The sequence below is a fragment of the Oncorhynchus keta genome, chromosome 8 (assembly GCF_023373465.1).
Source record: "Oncorhynchus keta strain PuntledgeMale-10-30-2019 chromosome 8, Oket_V2, whole genome shotgun sequence".
In the NCBI taxonomy this organism is placed as follows: domain Eukaryota; kingdom Metazoa; phylum Chordata; class Actinopteri; order Salmoniformes; family Salmonidae; genus Oncorhynchus; species Oncorhynchus keta.
In genome coordinates this window covers 15,064,415-15,089,363 of record NC_068428.1, presented here as the reverse complement: position 1 = coordinate 15,089,363, position 24,949 = coordinate 15,064,415, and the positions used below count along the sequence as shown (strand labels likewise).

At 42.5% G+C, this 24,949-nt stretch overlaps 1 protein-coding gene across 1 annotated transcript; it reads left to right on the top strand.

Annotated features, from left to right (window-relative positions):
- The first annotated feature begins 110 nt into the window (after positions 1 to 110).
- Positions 111 to 24,536, top strand: rnf217 (ring finger protein 217). Its single transcript, XM_035774793.2, has 6 exons — positions 111 to 1,357; positions 15,750 to 15,971; positions 16,304 to 16,468; positions 17,495 to 17,696; positions 18,899 to 18,970; positions 20,186 to 24,536. Exons 1-6 carry the CDS (start codon positions 446 to 448, stop codon positions 20,260 to 20,262), a joined length of 1,650 nt encoding a protein of 549 aa, XP_035630686.1. The 5' UTR covers positions 111 to 445; the 3' UTR covers positions 20,263 to 24,536.
- The last annotated feature ends 413 nt before the right edge of the window (positions 24,537 to 24,949 follow it).

The following is a 24,949-nucleotide window of genomic DNA, read 5'->3' as shown; positions in this document are numbered from 1 at the left end:
ATCAAAATGTTGTCCTTTATGATTTATGGCATCAGGTGCGTCCATAGATTGATTAGGTGCGCCCTTTGTGCACAATTGCGCATAAATTACAGATCATACAGTGCCAGATTGCTTGTACCTTGGTTGGAGGTAGCCTGTCGCTGGGCAGACAAGGATCCCCCAGACTGCACTATCAAAGTCATATAAAACCAAAACGTAATAGGTGGATATGTATGAAACCTTCTTGCTTATTTTTCATTGACAAATGCGCTGCCGTTTGCCACAGCCAAAGAGCTGGATGTTTGGATGAAGTCAAACAGCTACCACGTTACGGATTTATTTTCTCCCACACGCAGACCCGGAAGCAGAAATACAGACTTGGGCTTTGTTTTGTTTTGTTAGTATCTGGACTGGAGTTGGAGGGGAAGCGACAACGTGTGCATGGTCGGGAAGTTATACCTTGGGAATGGAAGATGAACACATTTCTCTCAATGTTTACAAGTGTACAATGCCTAGTTTTGTCAGCAGTTATGACGAAGAGACAGTTTGCAATCCATCAGAAGTGTTTGATAAAGTTGAGACATCAGGCACAGATTTTATTCAAGATGCATGGGAAACAAAGATCCGAGTACAAGACGGGGCATCGGAGACGCACAAACACAGACCTGAGAGAACGAGTTGTAAAGAAAATGTTGAAGGATACAGTTTCAGAAAACCGACTGCAGTGGATATTTTGAGGAATTTCGGGACGACGAGATCCCCCCCGAATTCCAATAACAATTCAGCAGATGACCAAAAAGAGCCAGAGGATGCCGTGGTAGAAATTGTTTTAAATGAACGAACTGATTGTGTGGACCTTGAAAAGTCAAGTGGTAGTGAAACGAAGGGTGGAGAAGAGCAAATCGCAGATCACACAGAGGGATTAACGTCATCCGATTTGGATGAAGTCGATGTAACAGATTCTGACGAGATTTGTGAAAGTAGCAGGGCTGACGACGATGTCGTACAGTTGAAGGAACATGTTTACTGTACGGTATACTGTATTGCAAACGATAACTACAGGAAACCGGCTGACAATGCCGGAGAACACCAATATAATGGGGCGATAACTCCGTCAACATCAAACGTCGCCACAGAGCCATCCACGGATTTGCAGCAGCAGAGCGATTTGGAACTAGGCCACCCCTCTGTCCCGGAGCCATACACCCTATCGAACCTGATTGATCCTAGAACTCTGAACAACTTTTACAACGGGGATTACAATGTATCAATTGTCTTGACCTGTCGCATCTGTCTGGACGACAAGCACATAAAGCCGCTACATTGTTGCAAGAAGGCTGTCTGCGAGGAATGCCTGAAGAGATACATCAGTTCACAGGTATAAACCTGGCATCACAGTTCACTGAAGGCTGTCTCCAGCGTCACATGTTTTCTATGTCAAGCCGTTTGGATGAAGTGTGTGTGTGTGTGTGTGTGTGTGTGTGTGTGTGTGTGTGTGTGTGTGTGTGTGTGTGTGTGTGTGTGTGTGTGTGCGTTCAATAGACACAGGATAAATCCGCAACCCTTTTGATTTAAACGAAACCTTCCATACATAGTTGCCCATTGTAGAGGTGCTAAGAGAAGGGTATATTTTGGGCCTGAATGCCAAAACATTCAAGAGATAAGGTGCTCAAAGGTGACCCATTTTGCATACCCCACTATAACCATGAGACACCCATGTCTTCCTCACTGGAAAAGATAAACGGTTGAGATTGACATAATTTAAAAGCTTTACTGTTGTCAACATTTTATAATAACTGGAAAAAACTTAGTTTTAGTTTTTTTAAATGCATTTTTTGAACCTTTTAATGTAATCAAATCTAATGTTATCTAAAAACGCATAAAAGGCGATTTGTTTTCTTCATATTTGTATATATTGTAGCTTTGACCCTATTTTACATCATCTGAGGTGTTTGTGTTGTTCCTGCCATCGGTTGAGACACAACATGCTCTTGAGTACACGGTGGGTGTCATGTTTTGGCTGATAAATATACTCAAATAGTCCTCAAATAAACATTTCAACATTCAAATCGTACCACAAAGACGGTTGGAGATCCACACATGTTGTTTTAAATTATACTATCAATCCCCCATAGGAAACTTATTGAAATCACACACCATTTAGCCCAAGGGCTGTTGGCTAGAGCGAAGTAGCCAAGACCAGTGTAGGCACATTTGCTATTTAACGCAACAGTTTTTGTGGAAAAAAAAACTATTGGTAGAGTTGAAAATGCGATAGATACACATTAAACTTTACATTTTTATTCGTTACATGAAAACGGAAGGGAAGCATTACATTTTATGTGCACTACGTCATAACGCACTGCTTTTTATCTGCATAAAGTCTGGTAGAAACACACCACTGGTGGGAAAAATGCACATATTCTCTTCATGCGGAAATTATAATATTCCCAAGCCAATTTGATGGAAATGTAGCTAGTGACACAGAACGAGATAGGGCCTATACATATTCAAACGAGGCCTACCTGTTGTGATTATTGTGGGTTTTCACAACACAAATGTATGTTTACCCTCATTGGATTAACTTTGGGATCATTTGAGACACTCCCTAGCTCATTGGCATGTCAATAGCTTATCCAGGTGCAGTATGTAGTGGTATGTAGACATTTGGCTGCCTGTGTCGTACTGTATACCCAATGGGAGCGTTGGTCCATGTGCTCAGACTAGTTACCACGAGGAGGAACACCTGCTGGGGCAGTCAGCTGGGAGAGTGCTGGGGTCTAGTATTACACTGTACACCATGTGCTCAACTACCTGAGATAGACCCAGTCAAAATAGTCTGTCTCCGCTGCAGCCTGGAAGAGAGACAAGTAATTGGGATGTAGGTTAGTATAGTGATAAATTAACACGTTTAACAAGTTTCCATCTTAGTATTAGTGTTATGCCTATCTGTCAGTATTTTGCTGGGCTTCTTGGGGAGAAGGGATGGAAGGAATATCCCATTGTGTTGTAACTGTGCTGCCTGCCTCAGCCATTGTTTTCCTTGTTTAGGGAAGCCATGTGCTTCCTGCTTGCTGAACCTACTGGCTCCTCATGTAAGGAACAATCTGCGACAGTGCTGTGCTCTGGAATTCAACAGGATAACTAGGCCCAACTATGTGCTACTGAGTGTAAAGTGAAGGGATATGTTAGGCATTCCCCAGAGAATGTATCCGTGTCCCTGTCTATCCTTGAATAAAGTGTGGGATGACTGTGTGGGATGACTATGGTATACAAAGTTTCTATGGACGGCTAACACAGAACCTGTGTGTGATGTCTGTGGGTGGTTTGCACAGATATGGAGGATGTAGAAAAAACAAGAAATTGACTAAAGAAATTGCAACATCAGTGAAGGCACTGACTGACTGCCTTCAAAATGAATTTGTTGGCTGAGTGCTGTGGGTGTGCTGTCTATCCTCACGGCTGATGGCAGCAGCAGAGGAAGGGTTAGAGATTGTAATGTGTGGCTGTAATTGATAGCCTAATCCAGGGGTTCCCCAGTGTTTTTCACAACCCCGCGATGTAAAAAACATAATAATAATAATAATAATTAAAGTGATGTGATCAACGGACAATGTTTACTTTAATAATTGTGGCTATGAGAGTCTATTACAAATCAGTCTGACAGTACATTTGACCGTATTTCAATCTGAAAGTATGGTTTGAAGTGACTGAAATGCATCAGAAAAGTATTGGGAAATTCAGAAGATAATCAGGCAATAATGTTGTATTATCTTCTGTGTAGAAAATATGTTCATTTTCCACAGTCTGATTTAGTGCCTGCCCATTGGGCAAAGATTTAATTTCAACCCCAAACATCTGTGTTGACGTTGAATCAATGTGCAAAAATGGATTGGATTTGCAAAGAGTCATTAGCGTAGCCCAAATTTGAACATAAATCCAATGACATGGTGACATTTGTTGTTGATTTCACATTGAATTTGTTTGTTGACAACTCAACCAAATGCATACAACAAAAAAATCATAAACGCAACATGTAACAATTTCCACAATTTTACTAACTTACAGTTCATATAAGGAAATCAGTACATCAAAAATACATTCATTACGCCATCGTTTATGGATTTCACATGACAGCCATGGGTGGGCCTGGGAGGGCATAGGCCACCCAGTGGTCTGAGGCCACCCACTGGGGAACCAGGCCCAGCGAAGCAGAATTAGTTTTTCCCCACAAAAGGGCTTTAATACAGACAGTAATACTCCTCAGTTTCATCAGCTGTCTGGGTGGCTGGTCTCAGACGATCCCGCAGGGTAAGAAACTGGATGTCGAGGTTCTGTGCTGGCGTGGTTATGGTCGTGAGGCCAGTTGAGCGTACTTCCAAATTCTCTGAAATGACATTGGAGGTGGCTTATGGTAGAGAAATTAACATTCAGTTCTCGGGGAACTGCTCTGGAGGACGTTCCTGCAGTCAGAATGCCGATTGCACACTCTCTCAACACTTTAGACATCTGTGGCATTGTGTTGTGTGACACAACTGCACATTTTAGAGTGGCCTTTGATTGTCCCCAGCACAAGATGCACCTGTGTAATGATCATACTGTTGAATCAGCTTCTTGATATGCCACACCTGTCAGGTTGATGGATTATATTGGCAAAGGAGAAATGCTCTCTAAAAGGGATGTAAATAAATTTGTGCACACAATATGAGGGAAATACGTTTTTTTGTGCATATGGAAAAAATATCTGTGATCTTTTATTTCAGCTCATGAGGTAAGGGACCAGCACTTTACATGTTGCATTTATATTTTTGTTCAATGTAAATCAAAACTACATGTTGTGCTGGGTGATCTAGTACTCTCTGTTCTAATGGGTCCTGTGCTTGTTGGCATTGTAGAGTGAAACAGGACACACGTACACGTTCCAGAGTGTCTTATCTTTCAGTAATAGGGTCCTAATATTTTGTAGCTTCAACCGTTCAAAAGATACAGCCTCATTTGTAGGAAGAAAGCAGACCTCTAGCGGCTACTGGAGGTTACTGCCGTAACCCTGGTTCTATGAACAAAGTGTGATTATTATTATTTTTTATTTTTTTCAGGGTTTCAAATCAGGCGACCCCACATGTGGCCGCGACCCCTAGCTTGGAAAACACTGGCCTAATCACAGAGCTCTGTCCCTGTAGCACCTAATGAAATCCCGTTGCTCTTCCACGAGAGGCTGTGTGCCGCTGTTTGTTCTCTCTGAAGACGATGTCAGTTGGCCACCAAGACGGATCTTGTTATTGTCGTCTATGTAGCATCAGATTGCAGACTGTTCCTTGACTCAAATCCAATTTAGTCCTTGACTCATCAAGGTCAGGATAGGGACTGATACAGCACAAGAGCATTTCCATGTAAAAGACCCCTCAGCGCCAACATACGAAGTTCATAGGAGCATGTCAAATGAAAGCTGAGAGTCTATTTTTGGGGAAATGAAAGCATAGATACATTTTTTCAACCATTTTCCATAAGAAAATGTTGGCATAAGCAAAGGCTTCGATTTTTGGATAAACAGAAGGAAAGGGGGGTTTTAGAAAACGTCTTCCAGAAAATGTCTTAAAAGGTATCAGAAATACATCAAAACACAATGATGTTGACGTAAAGACCCTACCAACTAATATCAACACTTATATTTAGTTTTGGAGAAATTGTTTACCTTCTGTAAGTTTTAGAAATGTTGCCTTGTGCCTTGAATTTTTGCATTGTAATTTCATAAAATGTTCATGATACAGTATTTCTGCACTAGTAGTGGGAGGATAGTGTTTCACAGTATTACTTACCCGCAAGTGTTGTGATTAGCTGTTATATTCGCCTATTGATTTCTCCTGCTGGTGCGGCATCTGTTGTCAAAATGGGAAAGCTGTTTTGACTTTGTGGTTATCTGGTGGAAATCGGGTAAAACGGCCAATGTTGAAAAAATTCTACACTGTTTGTTCAGTTTTTGTGTATTTGAGAAAGCAAACACTTAATATGGTAGTGAATCATTGTACCTTCTAAATCTCTGTGAAATATATTTTCAATAACAAGGCTCAAGCACGAGTCTCCCCCATGTTACAGGGGAGATTTCTTTTTAATGCTGCCTAGTGCTATTGCAATTCACCTAGCTTCCACATACTGTAGGGGAGAAATTCTAGGTGTAGCACCTTTTAAGATATTTTCTCATTTCACTCCCTCATGAGGAGGGAGGATAATGAAGTTCACAGAAGTAAAAAGTGATAGTAGACCTACCAATTAGTTATAGTGATTTTACTGATATCAAATTTGTTTATGAATTATTAAGAGATTAAAACTCGTTTCTGTTACCACGTCGGTAGCAGAAATACTGCAACTAAATTAGCCTCAATGGGAAATTATAATAGTCACAAACCACAGTGGGGTCACCTGCTACTGTTGTCCCTTCCACTTGCATACTGTTGTGTTCAGCTCATAACTGTTTTCTTTCTTTTGTCTGGCAGTCAAACCAAGTGTCTTCGTCTGGACAACCCCTCTCTATCTCTCTCTCTCTGCCTTTCTCTGAACCTACCATGTTTCACAAGTTTGGACAGTACAATACATTACTGAGTACAGCACAGTACAGTACAGTGAGCAGAGCACAGCAGTACAATAGAGTACATGAAGGAAAAGTAGAGTAGAGAACACTATGTTGTACTCTACTATACTGAACTATACTCTACTTTACTGTACTATTCTGTGCTCTGCTTTGCTGTGCTGTGATGTCCAAACTGTAATTCCGTTACCGGGTGTAAATCCATTTCACTTACTGTAGTTCAATAACCAAAATACATTTTGTTCAAACTCAAGGTAAACTCAAGTATGTCATAGCTGACACCCAATTCTTTCTGCAGACATCTTTCAATCTTAATTCGGAGCAGATATTTACAGTACCTTCATTAAATTATTCAACACCCCTTGACTTTTTCCACATTTTGTTGTTTTACAGGCTGAATTTTAAAATGGATTAAATTGAGATGTTGTGTCATTGGCCTAGAACACGCAATACCCTACAATGTCAAAGTGGGATTATGTTTTAGAAATGTTTACTAATTAATTCAAAGTGAAAGCGGAATCGTCTTGGGTCAATAAGTATTCAACCCCTTTGTTATGGCAAGGAAGTTCAGGAGTAAGAATTTCACCAACAAGTCACATAATAAGTTGCATGGACTCACTCTGTGTGCAATAATAGTGTTTAACATGATTTTTGAATGACTACCTCATCTCTGTACCCCACACATACAATTATCTGTAAGGTCCCTCAGTCAAGCAGTGAATTTCAGACACAGATTCAATCGCAAAGACCAGGGAGTTTTTCCACTGCCTCGCAAAGAAAGGCACTTATTGGTAGATGGGTAAAAATACTAGAAAGCAGACAATGCATATCCCTTTGAGCATGATGAGGTTATTAATTACACTTTGGATGGTGTATCAATACACCCAGTCACTAGAAAGATACAGGCGTCCTTCCGAACTCAGTTGCCGGAGAGGAAGGAAACTGCTCATGGATTTCACCATGAAGCCAATGGTTCACAACAGTTAATGGCTGTGATAGGAGAAAACTGAGGATGGATCAACAACATACTCCACAATACTAATACTAACCTAAATGACAGAGTGAAAAGAAGGATGCCTGTACAGAATAAAATATATTCCAAAATGTGCATCCTGTATGCAATAAGGCTCTAAAGTAAAACTGCAAAAAATGTGGCAAATAAGTGATGTCCTGAATACAAAGTGTAATGTTTGGGGCAAATCCAACACAACACATCACTGAGTACCACTCTTCAAATTTTCAAGAATGGCAGTGGCTGCATCATGTTATGGGTATGCTTGTCATTGACAAGGACTAGGGAGCTTTTTAGGATAAAAATAAATGGAATAGAGATAAGCACAGGCCAAATCCTAGAGGAAAACCTGGTTCAGTCTACTTTCCAAAAGACACTGGGAGACATTCACCTTTCAGCAGGACAATAACCTAAATCAAAAGACCAAATATATAGTGGAGTTGCTTACCAAGACAACATTGAATGTTCCTGAGTTGCTTACTTACAGTTTTGACTTAAATCGTCGTGAAAATCTATGGCAAGAAAAAGGCTGTCTAGCAATGATCAACAGCCAACTTGAAAGAGCTTGAAGATTAAAAAAATAACAATAATGCAAAATATTGTACAATCCAGGTGTGCAAAGCTCTTAGAGACTTATCCAGAAAGACTCACAGCTGTAATCGCTGCCAAAGGTGATTCTAGCATGTATTGAGTCAGGGGTGTGAATACTTTAAATTAGTTATTTCTGTATTTCATGTTCAATACATTTGCAAAAATGTATCAAAACATGTTTTCCCTTTGTCATTATGGGATATTGTGTGTAGATGGATGATGGAAAAAAGTAATACATTTTGAATTCAGGTTGTAATTCAACAAAATTAACAAAAAGTCCAAGTGGTATGAATACTTTCTAAAGGCACTGTAACAGAGTTTTTGGAAAACGTGGTCACATAACAAACCTTAAAGAGATTTTACAGTAATTATGTTACTAAAGTGTACATCTGCACAGTTCTTCCACCAAATTAGCCTCTACATTTTTCAGTGGAAATTGTTCAAAGTAGTCCCGTGTGCATGGAGTTGTATGGTTTGTTAAACATAGAAATTCGTGGTTTTTTGTTTGGCATACATTTTAATTGAGAGAAGAAAAAAAACTGTGTCAAAGAGTAATTCCGTTACCGTGGAATTCCTCCATGTTCACATGGGCTTCTTTAGGGTTGAATTGGCAAATTCAATTGTTTCCAGGCTGTAATGAGCAGGCTGAGGGTTTCAGGGGCAGCAGCACAGTCATTCTGTCCAACCATAGTTTATGTGGTTTGCTGCTGCTACTGCTCACAGTGATATTATTATGCTATAATAGCTGTATAATTCAAAATGTGCCCAATTGATTAGGCACTGTGTGGACATTGTTGTGTCTAATGGATGTAATTGGGGAATGACAGGGCCCTTTGTTCTACTGTTAGGGTTTGTCTTGCGTTCTTTGGCTTGGCTTTGGCAGTTATGAATCTGCTAGTGCTAACCTGTAAAACCTGCCTGTTGAAATGGTTCTCCTGCGCCAAACAAAGTGTAATATCTGTTACAGTACATTAACACGTTAAACACAGTAACTTCAACTGCTTCATAAAGTGGCAGTGTCTGTCATGCCTATTGCTTTTCAGTGCATTAAACCTTGATTTAGAGGATTTGCTGTTGGCTCTCTTAGGCTCAAATGCTCTCAGACTTGTGCACTGGTTTCTAAGCGTTTCCAGTGACCTGCGGACAGTACATTCTATGATTCAAAGAGTTTTAGGCATTCCTTGCTTTGTGTGAGTTCTATGGATCCTATCCTACAGTTTAGGCCTAGTTGCTCTCCAAAACGTGTCCAATAATTGGTCAAAGTTTTCTGTCTCAACCGATGTGGGCTTGATGTACACGCCTACCAGCTCTTGAGTCCTACAGTGTCTTTTCTTCTCCCTTTGGAGGAGTTCTGATAGCTGCTTTGCCTGCAATGATTAAAACTGTCATTGCTTTTAATATCTGTATTCGTATTCCTGTTAGGGTGACGTCTGGTCTGATGATAAAAGCCTCTATGTCTTATAGTCTGATTATAATAGGCTGTGTGAGGGGCCTCCCAAGTGGTGCAGTGGTCTAAGGTACTGCATCGCAGTGCTAGCTGTACCACTAGAGATTCTCGGTTCGAGTCCAGTCCGGGAAACCCATGGGGCGGCGCACAATTGTCCCAGCGTCGTCCGCGTTAGGGGAGGGTTTGGCCGGCATCGCACACTAGCAACTCCTGTGGCGGTCCGTGCGCAGTGCACGCTGACACGGTCGCCAGGTGTACATTGTTTCCTCTGACACATTGGTGCGGCTGGCTTCCGCGTTAAGCGGGCGTTGTGTTAAGAAGCAGTGCGGCTTGGTTGGGTCATGTTTCGGAGGACGCATGGCTCTCGACCCTCACCTCTCCCGAGTCCGTACGGGTGTTGTAGCGATGAGACAAGACTGTAACTACCAATTGGATACCACGAAATTGCTCTCAATTCATGTGATGCTGCCAGATCAAAGGGATGGAAATACAAATAGTTCAATCTCCTCACCATGTCTTGGGTGTAAAAAGGCACTGCATTTTAAAAAGCCTAATTGAAATGGCTAATTCTTCATATAATCGAGCCACAAGCGTATCATCAGTTCCTCCTTGCTTTCTGAGCCCTGTCACAGCCGAGCCATGTATTGTCTACTTCCGACTCGTTTTTCCCCTTTTGGTTGATTACAACATATTATTACTTCCTATTTCCTTTGATTAAGGGACTCGTTGTTATTGGCTCGCCATCTTTATACTGTAGAGGAAACTCCTATCAGGCTTAGTCTGTCTAATTGTGTTAAATAAACATGCCTCAATGAATCTCAATGAGAAGAGGCTGATAAGTAGTTGTGTGCCGGTCAGTCTTTGACGATTGCAATGTTCTGACCTTCTGCCAAGATCCAGGAAGGACGTTATCCTGCCCTCTAGATCCGGTGTGGTGCCACGTGTCTCAATCCTGTCCCTCACATTGGCTCAGAGGCGTTACATACATGAGCTTGGCATACCACTGGTTTGTCATCCCTGTCAGAGAATATGAAGACTTTCCTCTCAGTACATATCAAAGTATTGCAGATGCTGCAAGACACATTGTAATTCGCTTGTCTTTCTGCATGGTTACGTAATAGTATCCCTAACATCTTATTATGACGAACACGGACAGTATAATACTGGTAGGGACGTGACTGATTCTCCAAAGCTGTGTTCAAACCGACGCTGAACGTTTGAGTATCTGTAGATTCACGTCAGCATCGCAAATCGTTTCATGAGCATAGCTGAAGTGTGACATAGCATAAGGAAGTATAGAAGGGGCCACCCTAGGTAGTATTCATTGTGTTGCTTCTTGCTGCCCATTGTCACGTTGCTACCAGTCTTATCTTGTGCCACTCCTCTACCAAAGCTGGTTCCACCGGCTCAGACTGAACACCATGGACAGGTGTGTGTGTGTGTGTGTGTGTGTGCGTGCGTGCGTGCGTGCGTGCGTGCGTGCGAGCAATGGACAGTGAGAAAGAGACCTCTAGCCTGGGGGGTCGCCTGAGGACAGAAGCATAATAAAGTTAATCTGCACCTCTGGTCATTAGTGAAATCAGGGCTAAAATTAGGCCTAATAAAGGGATGGAAACGCACTCCCGGAGATCGCTCATTATTATCCCTGCTAGACTGTGGTGGACTACAGTTTCTCCTCTGCTCACATGTGTTTGGCTCTGAAGCAGCAGGGCAGCTTTACTAGGCTCCCGAGTGGCGCAACGGTCTCTAGCACTGCATCTCAGTGCTAGAGGCATCCAGGCTGTATCACAACCAGTCGTGATTGGGAGTCCTATAGGGCGGTGCACAATTGGCCCAGCGATGAACTAAGGACACGCATCTGGCTCTATTACAGGGGAAGTTGGAAGTTTACATGCACTTAGTTTGGAGTCACTCCACAAATGTCTTATTAACAAACTTTCATTTTATCAAGTCGGTTAGGATATCTACTTTGTGCATGACACAAGTAATTTTTCCAACAATTGTTTACAGACAGATTATTTCACTCATAATTCCCTGTATCACAATTCCAGTGGGTCAGAAGTTAACATACACTAAGTTGACTGTGCCTTTAAACAGATTGGAAAATTCCAGAAAAAGATGTCATGGCTTTAGAAGCTTCTGATAGGCTAATTGACATCATTTTAGTCAATTGGAGGTGTACCTGTCGATGTATTTCAAGGCCTAACCTCAAACTCTGTGCCTCTTTGCTTGACATTATGGGAAAATCAAAAGAAATCAGCCAAGACCTCAGAAAAAAATTGTAGACCTCCACAAGTCTGATTCATCCTTGGGAGCAATTTCCAAACACCTGAAGGTAACACGTTCATCTGTACAAACAATAGTACGCAAGTATAAACACCATGGGACCAATCAGCCGTCATATCGCTCAGGAAGGAGACACGTTCTGTCTCCTAGAGATTAACGTAAAAGTGCAAATCAATCCTAGAACAACAGCAAAGGACCTTGTGAAGATGCTGGAGGAAACCGGTACAAAATTATCTACATCCACAGTAAAACAAGTCCTATATCGACATAACCTGAAAGGCCGCTCAGCAAGGAAGAAGCCACTGCTCCAAAACCGCCATAAAAAAGCCAGACTAGGGTTTGCAATTGCACAGTGGGACAAAGATCGTACTTTTGGAGAAATGTCCTCTGGTCTGATGAAACAAAAATAGAACTGTTTGGCCATAATGACCATTGTTATGTTTGGAAGAAAAGGGGGAGGCTTGCAAGCCGAAGAACATCATCCCAACCGTGAAGCACGGGGTTGCGGGGCTTTGATGCAGGAGGGACTGGTGCACTTCACGAAATAGATGGCATCGTGAGGTAGAAATATTATGTGGATATATTGAAGAAACATCTCAAGACATCAGTCAGGAAGTTAAAGCTTGGTCGCAAATGGGTCTTCCAAATGGACAACGACCCCAAGCATACTTCAAAAGTTGTGGCAAAATGGCTTAAGGACAACAAAGTCAAGGTATTGGAGTGGCCATCACAAAGCCCTGACCTCAACCCCATAGAAAATTTGTGGGCAGAACTAAAATAGCGTGTGTGAGCAAGGAGGCCTACAAACCTGACTCAGTTACACCAGCCAATGGGCCAAAATTCACCCAATTTATTGTGGGAAGCTTGTGGAAGGGTACCCGAAACTTTTGACCAAAGTTAAACAATTTAAAGGCAATGCTGGGAATGTGATGAAATAAATAAAAGCTGAAATAATCATTCTCTCTACTATTATTCTGACATTTCACATTCTTAAAATGAAGTGGTGATCCCAACTGACCTAAGACAGGGAATTTTTACAACGATTAAATGTCAGGAATTGTGAAAAACTGAGTTTAGATGTATTTGGCTAAGGTGTATGTAAACTTCCGACTTCAACTGTATTTGAAGAATTTAGCCATTTAAATTAGGCTTTTTGGCCGGGGTAGGCCGTCATTGTAAAATATACTTTGTTCTTAACTGACTTGCCTAGTTTAATAAAGGTTAAATCAAATAAAAAATTAAAAAACAGCACTAGACCACTAATGGTATGCCCTGGTGAAATCCAGGGGCACACTGCTCTTGGAGGGGAAGGTAGATGTAATAGGCCTATATATTTTTCACACCTTGACACTGCTCTAGTGTCCCTGCCGTGTTGGCTGACAGGGTCACTGTCCTGTGGCCTGGTTGATGGGTGTAGAGTTGGGCTCCAGGGTCGCCCAGGAGACACCCTAGTCACTGGGCACTACCTTCACAGGTGGCGACTCTCTTACTGACTGTCTCGTCTCATCAGCATCACAGCCTAGCTCGTCCTAAGCCTGTGACCTTGTCTGTGCAGGTTTAGCCACAACACAAACTTCACAACAATACACTTCCTTTTATTTTATTTACACACACAGTAGTTATTAGTGATGGGGGGGGGAAATATTGATACAGTCACATTTTTCAATATTATTTTTCAACAATATTATATTAACTTTGGCTCAAGGTATTGATTTGTAAAACAAAAAACGCTACTGTAGGTAGCGTTAGCTAGCGCTAGTCGGTCAAAACTCCAGTATGTTTTATCCTATAGCTCGTTCTCCATCTTCTTTTTTAAATAGTGAGCCAACATGTCAAATCACAATACATATTGTATCGGCACCTAAGTATCATTATAATATCGTATCGTGAGGTCCCTGGTAATTCTCAGCCCTAGAAGATACGTAAATATCATGCTGGTGCCCATACAGGGTTAGTTACATTAGGCCAGACATATTATTAGAGGAACCAAGCCTGTAATGAATAAATACACGTATTACATTTTTAGCTAATACAGGTTATTTTGCCCAGACCAGTCAGCTGGACTAAAGTCAAATGAAGGTCCCCACTCCACAGGAGTTGGCTGACTTCATAGTTCCGGGAAAGAACAGTGTATTATTGATATCCCACTGTTTCACCAGATTATCATCTCAGTTGCACTGTGACTCCTCTTTCTTGGAGAGTTTTCGATCAGCTATCTCTAAAGAACAGTCTGTGTTTTGTTCTCACTTTAGGCCTACCTAGTTCTGACCACCAACCTCTCATGTGAGCTCATTGGGCAACAATGGCTGAGCTGCTGCTGCGGTGCACTTAGCAACCCCAGAGCAGAACAGAGTAGACAGCCTGGCCCTGAGGAACTGAGCTGAGTGCAGGGCCAGTAACAGCCCATAGGACCAGAGGTCAGACTGTCATAGTGTTAGGAGCCTGCTCAGTCTGCTGGGCATTACCCCAGAGGTATGCTGTGTCACTCTCTAGTCCAGGGGTAGGCAACTAAATTCAGCCGTGGACCGGTTTTTGTCAGAACAGATGGTCGGGGGGGCTTGGAGCATAATTATAATAGTTTGTACACTCCAATTTGCCACAAATAGGGCCAAAAAGAGATTTGAAAATAACAATATTTTCCTAACTTGATTACATTGAGACATGATCACATTTTTTTAAATATATATATATTTGTGGGAATACTTGGGAACAGATTTCCTAAATTAAGCAAATTTTTCGCTGGATTCCTGGTGATTTTACAGTGTATTTTGACAAACATTTAAAAAAACATTGTTTTTAAAACTTGTGTGTCAGTTTTGGCCCACCTGTTGCTGACCCCCTGCTCTAGTGTCTGCTTAGTCTACTGTATGTACTACAGGCCTAGCCAGCAGAGGATTAGTTAGATCAGAGCAGCAATACTGTGTACTAATCCTCTGGGAGGCCTGGACCTGGCCTGCCCTTCTGTCTGTACCATGCCTTCGGTGGTAGTGGGGTGGGGGCTAAGACTCTCACTGAGACCTTGTACTAGGGCCCTTCTTCCTCTGTTGTTTTCTACAGCCTTCCAGATTCACCCAGGAAGTCCCAGTCTGACACCACGTCAACGTGAACAATGTGGGCGGAATGAGACCTTATTGATACCAGAAATCTCTCCTCGCTCCCTGCTCTACTCCTGCCTCTGGGAACCAGTGGAGGTCACAGAGGAATGAGAAAGCACCCCCCCCCCCCCCCCCCCATTCACACACTCACACACACAGTATTTCTATTATAAGGGTATTATGGTAACAATTAACTTTGCCTTATGTCAGTTAGCCTACAGTACCTGCCAGGCCATGTACAATGAGTGTATAAAACATTAGGTACACCTGCGCTTTCCATGACAGACTGACCAGGTGAAAGCTATGATCCCTTATAGATGTCACCTGTTAAATCCACTCCAGTCGGTGTAGATTGAAGGGAAGGAGACCGATTGTAAAGAAGGATTTTGAAGCCTTGAGACATGGATTGTGTATCATTCAGAGGGTGAATGAATGTAAGTGCCTTTGAACAGGGTATTGTAGTGGGTGCCAGGTGCACCGGTTTGAGTGTGTCAAGAACCGCAACACTGCTGTATTGTATGTAATTGTATTGCTTTGTCTACCCTTCATCTTCATAACACATTACACAATCCAGTAGCTTCATGTATTGACAATATTTGATTACCGGATCTAAGGCCAATGGCGATGTGTTTTCATGTAACGTATGACCACTGACCATTCGGTAGACGATCCTAATTTGTCATACAGCATTCTTTAGTGTAGATCATGAACCACATCTCTCTTCATTGATCTGTGTAATGTCTATGTCTGCCCCAGGTCAGGGTGGGCAGAGCGGACATCGTGTGCCCCATCACGGAGTGCAGTGGTTACCTGGAGGAGAGCCTGGTGGTGTCCCACCTGGGCAGCGAGGAAGTGGCTAAATACAAGTACTTCCTGGAGTTGAGCCGGGTCGACTCCAGCACCAAACCCTGTCCCCAGTGCAGCCAGTTCACCTCGCTGAAAGGACGCACCCCCAGCAAGGCAGACCACAAATACAAGGTGAGAGAGAGGGACTATACTGTTCTGAGATCAGATATTATACAGAAGGACTGAGCCCAAGTAAAAGGTGAGTACAGGGCCTCTGCTGTTTCTAGCACGAACCCTGATATTATACAGTAATAATAAGAAAATATCTGAATAACATGTCTTTCTGAAGAATGCATATAATCTGACCTTGTGTACTGCTTTGGGAAACGCTTGGGTTCCTTAAATCATTGACAAAGTGCATCATTGTGCATAATTAATGATGGAGGCTTTAGTCTGTGCAGACAGGCACATCTATGCACTGTATGCCGTGCATCTAGCCGATCACATGTCTATGCCCTCTGCAGATCCAGTGCACCAAGTGTCAGTTTGTGTGGTGTTTCAAGTGCCAAGCCCCATGGCACGACGGTTTGAAGTGCCGGGACTACAGGAAGGGGGACAAGCTGCTGCGTCACTGGGCCAGCGTCATCGAGCACGGCCAGAGGAACGCCCAGAAGTGCCCCCGCTGCAAAGTGAGTGATAAGGCCAGGAGAATTTACAAAAATGGCAAACCTTGCTCCTTGAGGGAGATTTAGGTCGACAGTTTTGCAGAAAAACAATGGTCCTTAAAGGGTGTTCACTTGACTAGGAAGGTGGTGTTTAAAGTGAGCAAACACAGCAAGCCCCGTATCTCAGAAAAACCTGCTAATTGTGTTTAAAGAATCTCAAGAGAGGACCGACAATTCTCCAGCCCTTTATGTCTACATTAGGTGATTAGAGATGTGCTTTTCAGGTGTTCTCCAGCCATGACAGTGTCCTCAGTGCATGTTCTCTCTCTCTCTCTCTCTCTCTCTCTCTCTCTCTCTCTCTCTCTCTCTCTCTCTCTCTCTCTCTCTCTCTCTCTCTCTCTCTCAGAGCTTCAGACACAGGGTTAGGAAAGAGAGAGACAGAGAGATATTGTTGTTGTCTTTGTCTCCCTAGTCCACTTGTAACGATGGCTAGAAATGAAGCATTCCAGGAAGTCATAAGACTGAGCCTGAGGGCAGAAAGTCCATACCAAATTAGATTTAGTGGGCCACATCAGCTCTTTGTTTCATGAACAGTGATGGGCCTTTTGGAGAGCAACAACAGCAAACACAACACAGGACTGCTGATTCTTCAAGGTGTTGGGATCCATCACTGATGTGTAGGCTGCGAGCTGGCTGTCTGTCCATGGCAGCACTCTCCTCTCAATGTACTGTCAGTCGGCATGAGTCAGGGAGAGGGGTTGAGTGAGGCTCAGATATCAGGACAAAATGTTTCATTATTTTTCCTTAAAACAAGCCAAAACACTTTGTCCACCACACAGATTGAAGTATAGGCTAAAGCCTGTGTTTTATATTCTGAAAAGATCTTCGATGAACTAACTGATAGTCTCGTAATTGCTACATATTCTCAAGAGTTATTAATTTGTGCAGAAGTTAGGATCTCACTTGAGACGAACAACGACTTCTAAAGGCTTTATAGATGGAGCATTCATGAAGTCATATGTCACTCCCCGATGATGTCACGCTCCCCAGATCCACATCCAGAGGACGGAGGGCTGCGATCACATGAACTGCACCCAGTGCAGCACCAACTTCTGCTATCGCTGTGGGGAGAAGTACCGCCACCTGCGATTCTTCGGGGATCACACGTCCAACCTCAGCGTGTTCGGCTGCAAGTACCGCTACCTTCCTGAGAAGCCCCACCTCCGCCGGCTGGTCCGGGGGTCCGTGTGTGGTGAGTCTACCCAGCCTCAGCCCGGGCCCCAGAGGCCCTTAAAGCCTTCATAGAAGGGACACATTGGGATTCACTAAGTTATTAACCATTACCTTTTATGGTTATTATTATTAGGTGATCAAGCAATCAGTAGCCTCTGAAAATCTGGCATATAGAAAATATAGACCCTCTAGTGCTGATTTAAAAAGATGCTCTGATTAGCAATTGTAATTTTTTGGCCTTATGCCTGACTGCTGAATGTAGTTATGACACTTCCCGTGACTTTCCTCCTTTGTCTCTGTGATCAGACTCAGAGAGATAGATAGGCAGGCGGGGGCGACGAGGAAACTTCAATTACCATGTGGGTGGCCTTTCATCCTCTTAATCAAATCCCGCTGCTTATGAATAATTCACACAATAATGAAGACGATCAAAACGGCATGTACTAGCTTGTTGCTGCTGATATGACTCTTTCATAAACCCGTTTTCGCTATACAATTACTGCCTCTGCTAAAAGTTTGCATTGTTGTCACGGCTCTGAAGTCAGAACAATACCGGCGTACTATAGTAGCAACCACAGAGGTTTGCATGACCCTTATCAGCAGAACGTCCTTATCTGAGGTTACGCGTGTCTCTGTGACCCTGCCTGCCGTCTCTGAATAGTAAACAGCTCTCCCGAGAGATGCAGTAGCTTTCTAAGAGGTGTTCTGACTGCAACTCGGTGTCTGTCGTATCCCCAGGGGCTCAGGCAGTGTGGCGTGTAGTGACATGCGGGGCCTCAGCTGTTGCTCCCCGAGTGGGGTTAGCTAAAGTTAGTCAGAGGCTGCAGGTTGCCAATGGAAACATCTGACACACGGTTGATTGTGGGCTAATGTGGCCTTCAGAGGGGCTCTAACACCCCTCTCTACCTTCTTTTAAGGCACTGCTCACACAACTCACATTCTATTGTTTTCACAGCCTTGACAATGTTTCCCCCATATGCAGGCGCAATACTAGAAACAACTATCTTTGTTTTTATTAGGAAGACCCCCTCCGCACCCCCCCCGTAATTGTGCAGGATCCTATTTCAACCAATGTTTGATAGCCTGTTGAAAATGTTGATGTGCTGTCTACGAGGCTGCTATTCCAAACTCCCCTGTCCTCCTCATGCATTTTCATGTGTGTACTTGTCCTGACCCGTTATGAACACCTGTGTTGTCTCTTCTGTCTTCCTGCAATTCCAGTAAGTAAAGTGGTGGTGGCCCCTGTTGTCATAGTCCTGGTGATGGTGGTTGGAGCTTTATCCCTGGTCGTAGGTAAGCACTGTTACATCCTGTTCTAATCCTCAAGAGAACTTGACACATTAGATAACCAGTGGTGCTTTAGATATAATCTATAATGTGTTACTTTCTCTTGGGTCAGGTAGGTACATGTAGTGTGACTCGGCTTGTTCAGTGGCTGTGGTGTGCTGGCGAGGGCCACCTGTGTCTTGGTGTAAACAGATAGAAGCAGCTAAGTGTCTGCTTGTTCAGATAGCTCTGCGACACTGGGCGGTGGGAGGATGACACGCTGATATAAAGCTGTTGACAGTCACTTGTTAATCCGGCAAAATTTGAAATGTCGTTATTTACGTTGGATAAAAGTCAACACTCTAAGCTATATCACACAGTGCAGTTGAGGAACATTGGGAAAGTAATTCTGCTTTGAAAGTTGATGAACTTGTTATCCCACCTTTGAGAAAATGGTCCTTGAATGTTTTGCTACACCTACTGGAGATCTTATTATTTATTGCTTTATTTGTCACATGCACAGGATACAGAAGGTGTAAATGGTACAGTGAAATGGTTACTTGCATAGTAGCAATATCAAAATAGAAAGCTTCCAGATCAAAAATATTGTACACTGAACAAAAATATCAAATGTAAAGTGTTGGTCCCATGTTTCAGGATCCCAGAAATGTTCCATACGCCCAAAAAGCTTATTTCCCTCAAATGCTGTGCACAAATTAGTTTACATCCTTGTTAGTGAGCATACCTTTGCCAAGATAATCCATCCACCTGACAGGTGTGGCATATCAAGAAGTGGATTAAAGGGAAAAGGGGATACCTTGTTAGTTGTACAACTGAATGCAATGAAATGTATCTTCTGCATTTAACCCAACTCCTCTGAATCAGAGAGGTGCGGAGGGCTGCCTTAATCAACATCCACATCTTCAGCGCCCGGGAACAGTGGTTTAACTTCCTTGCTCAGGGCAGAGCGACAGATTTTTACCTTGTCAGCTTGGGGATTTGATACCGGCTACCTTTCGGGTTACTGTCCCAACGCTCCTACCCACCAGACTACCTGCCCCCCCTTCCAAGCATTATAATTACACAGGTGCACCTTGTGCTGGGGACAATAAAAGGCCACTTCCTTGTGGGAATTGTCACATCATTTGCATGCATTAACTGTCAGTCATTTCACTGAGTTTACTGCTCGCTCTATATATTAACCTGCCTGTTCTCTCCTGCTCTGCTCCGCTCTCTTCTCAGGCCTCGTGGCCTTCCCTATCTACTACATCTGTAAGAAGAGACGGAAGCGCACCCAGGGGACAGGCCGCTGGCTCTGAGCTGAGGACCATGACAGTGTGGTCAGGACCCTGCTCCAGAGGTGTGGCCCAGCGAGGGGACACAGGGTTGGGGGAGGGGTCCTTCCAACACGCCCCACTAGTTTCTAGCCCCAGCCTGAGAAGAACCATGCTTTAGAGTGGGCTCCTCTCTCTCCTTTATGTCCACCACAAAACTGTCTGTGGCTCCTCCTCCAGCCTGTGGATCTGAAGGCTCACAGAGCACGCAGAGCAGTCTACTACTGTTCCCTCCCACTAGTGACCAGGATTGCTGAGGAAAGGCCAACTGACAGGCAGGTACAGCCTCTGGTATCAAGAAGCCACTCAATTTCTTTTAGAAAAGTTTGAGGTTATTTATTGAATGGTTTTTAGTACTGTTGTTTGGTTTTGTTTTTTTGTCTGGGCTGATATAGCATGGATAGTGAAACAAAAACACATTGGATAGAATGGGAAAGAGTCCCTCAAGGTATGTGGGTGAGTTTAGCACCATTCTATTGGTTACGCGTACAGTAGAATGCCTTTTGCGCACCCTGAGAACCTGCAAATATCAGGGATTGTATTGTGGTGCAAACATAGATAGTTACATCACATCAAACAATTGATTTCTCATTGTTAAGGACCAATCCCTAACGGTTTCCTGTAAGTGAGATTCCGGCTCCATTCAGCCGCTTCCGCCCCTGCCAACCTCGGAGTGCTGTGCCCACACACACACACACACACACACACACTGGTATTTGCATCGTCAACAAAATGCATTTAAGTCTTTTTCATTGTAGAAAACAATGGGGACAGCACTGTTGAAATAACTTCTGTTTGATGCCTAGTAATCATTTATCAATAATCTCATCCATACTTGCAAAGTAGGGTTTTTACCCTATCTCTGTTTAACTAAGTGTTCCATTGTCCTAAATGATCCAGACAAATGTGGTCCAATTTAACGAATGGGAGAAGTCTTGAGTGTTCACAGACAATAACCGAAAAGTGCCGCAATATATTTATATGTTTTGAAAATGTACATTGGATACATTTTCTGCCTCCTTCAATGGTCAAAATCAGATGTTTTCTGTGAGAATAGATCTAAAAACACATTTAAAACATATCTGTGGAGGACGGAACAATGGACAGACAGACCGTAAGAACCGTAAATGATCCAGAAGTCATGGTTTTGTTATTTACCTTGAGGAGCCTATTTAAGGAACTCACTTTCAAACTCACTAGATTGCTTGCAACAACCACTTTCCCATAGTCTTCCATTATTTAAATCTAGTTAAAGTGTCGTACATGCTATTTGTATATGAATGTGTCCATGAAGTTCATACTAGTCATGTCAGGGGTTTTTGTTCACATCAAATGTGTGGCTTGTAATCCCGGTGTCTTGACATCATTAATAATTAACTATCGTCCATTCTCCATTTTAATATAAAACACTGATTACAATAGGGAATGGTAATTAACCTAACACCAAGTCAATTTGTGCACAACATCATCACAGGAAAAACAGTCGTGTTTGTAACACAGATGACAATCAAGTATCTCTTAGACTTAAAAAAAAAAAGTGGCCTTTGATGTAAGTACCCTTTTGAAAGCCACACAATAGACCTGGAGCTGTGCCAGGGGAATGGTGGATTTTATGAATCTTAAAAGGATGTAACTTGGCAACATTGGGCCTGTCCAACATCTTCCCCCCCTATCCCCCCAAATCCCCAACCTTCTCACTGTGGGCGCTGTATATATCAGACATTCAGCTCTGCATTGATTATTATTGTGTTATTAATGACACAGACTATGATGATGATGATGATGATGATGATGATGATGATGATGATGATGATGATGATGATGGAGATCGATGAATGCTCGGTCACTACTTACCGTGTGGACTTCAGTTACCACAATGTCAAAGATCATGGACAGAATTTGAACTCTATTAGGCTTTTGTAATTAATCTCAGGGAGCATTCAGTTACCATTCTCCACGGCTGTCTTTCCCTGCATGCTCCTGTAGCTGCCACTCTACTCTGTGATCAAAACCTGTCACACATATTGTTTGTTTTTACATGGTTTTAAAGATGTATCTTACCTGACGCCAGATATAATTTTGACCATTTTTCTCACCAAGTCATCACCTGGATAATACAGTTGAAGTCAGAAGTTTACATACACTTAGGCTGGAGTCATTAAAACACATTTTTCAACCACTCCACAAATTGCTATACAAACTATAGTTTTGGAAAGTTGGTTAGGACATCTACTTCGTGAATGTCACAAGTAATTTTTCCAACAATTGTTTACAGACAGATTATTTCACTTATACTTCACAGTATCACAATTCCAGTGGGTCAGAAGTTTACATACACTAAGTTGACTGTGCCTTTATATAGCTTGGAAAATTCCAGAAAATGATGTCACAACTTTAGAAGCTTCTGATAGGCTAATTGACATAATTTAAGTCAATTGGATGTGTACCTGTGGATGTATTTCAAGGCCTACCTTCAAACTCAGTGCCTCTTTGCTTAACATCATGGAAAAATCAAAAGAAATCAGCCAAGACCCCAGAAATTATTTTGTAGACCTCCACAAGTCTGGTTCATCCTTGGGAGCAATTTCCAAACGCCAGAAGGTACCACGTTCATCTGTACAAACAATAGTACGCAAGTATAAACACCATGGGACCATGCAGCCATCGTACCGCTCAGGAAGGAGACGCGTTCTGTCTCCTAGAGATGAACATACTTTGGTGCGAAAAGTGCAAATCAACCCCAGAACAACAGCAAAGGACCTTGTGAAGATGCTGGAGGAAACAGGTACAAAAGTATCTATATCCACAGTAAAACGAGTCCTATATTGACATAACCTGAAAGGCCGCTCAGCAAGGATGAAACCACTGCTCCAAAACCGCCATAAAAAGCCAGAATAGGGTTACAACTGCACATGGGGACAAAAATCATACTTTTTGGAGAAATGTCCTCTGGTCTGATGAAACAAAAATAGAACTGTTTGGCCATAATGACCATCGTTATGTTTGGAGGAAAAAGGGGGAGGCTTGCAAGCTGAACAACACCATCCCAACCGTGAAGCATGGGTGTGGCAGCATCATGTTGTGGGGGTGCTTTGCTGCAGGAGGGACTGGTGCACTTCACAAAATAGATGGCATCATGAGGTTGGAAAATTATGTGGATATATTGATGCAACATCTCAAGACATCAGTCAGGAAGTTGAAGCTTGGGTCTTCCAAATGGACAATGACCCCAAACATACTTCCAAAGTTGTGGCAAAATGGCTTAAGGACAACAAAGTCAAGGTATTGGAGTGGCCATCACAAAGCCCTGACCTCAATCCTCTGTAAAATTTGTGGGCAAAACTGAAAAAGCATGTGCGAGCAACGAGGCCTACAAACCTGACTCAGTTACACCAGCTCTGTCAGGAGGAATGGGACAATATTCGCCCACAATAAATTTATTGTGGGAAGCTTGTGGAAGGCTACCCGAAACGTTTGACCCAAGTTAAACAATTTAACAGCAATGCTACCAAATACTAATTGAATATATGTCAACTTCTGACCTACTGGGAATGTGATGAAAGAAATAAAAGCTGAATTAAATGATTCTCTCCTATTATTCGGACATTTCACATTCTTAAAATAAAGTGGTGATCCTAACTGACCTAAGACGGGGCATTTTTACTAGGATTAAATGTCAGGAAGTGTGAAACACTGAGTTTAAATGTAGTTGGCTAAGGTGTATGTAAACTTCCAACTTCAACTGTATATTAAGATGTCATTGTTTGATGCCACTTTTAGTGTATACATGTTACATTTTAATCTGACATCGGATTGGGTAGGTGGAGGATCCACCTCTGACGTCTGAACTCGCCAGGGGGCTTATCGGCGGGCTGAAGCCCCTATTCGTGCCATTGTGGCCTGGTTACCATAACAATATGACTGGTGCCTTTACAAAGATCATTGATATAGGCTTGACGGTCTCATCTCTGCTCCAAAAACGTCTGTAGCTTGCACAACTGAAATGGTAAATTTCTCCTGATCTACCCATAGTAGATGTCAATTATCTAGTAGTTTAAAGCTACAACAACACCAATAGTCGTTTTTCATGTATTGGTTGGTTTATGAAAATCAAATGCACAGATTTGTATTCTACTTTTGTTTGTGGTTCTTCTGTGCTGCTGCACCACTATCTTCACAGTTCATGTCATTCACGTTTAGCTGTTTGTGTCAGATGTAATTGTGGAGTCATTAAAAAGTGATGGTTAAAACGCCAAAAACATATGTCCTTTTTTTGTGTGAACAATTGTTTTTATTGGATCACGTCAAAGGCAATACAATCAACAAATGAACCTTGGGGAATTGGACACGATGCAGACAATTACATTGATTGAAGCTACGATAAGCTATAGATATGCAATATTAAAGCTGATCTACCTCCTAAAGAAAAGAGTTATAATAATCCACCTTCTTCCTGTATTAAGCCAGGTAAACCAATTGATGGCTCAACAAAAAACACTGTCTTGCACTTACCAACTGTGATGTATAGTTTTTAAAAGATCTCTGGCCCTTCCCTCCCTGACCAAACCCCATTCCATCCATCCACAAAGATGTCCTATTCAGAAGTTGTTTTTACAGAAACATTATCACCTTTTATTTCCGTTAGTGCTTGCCCCCTCTGAGAGTAGCCTAC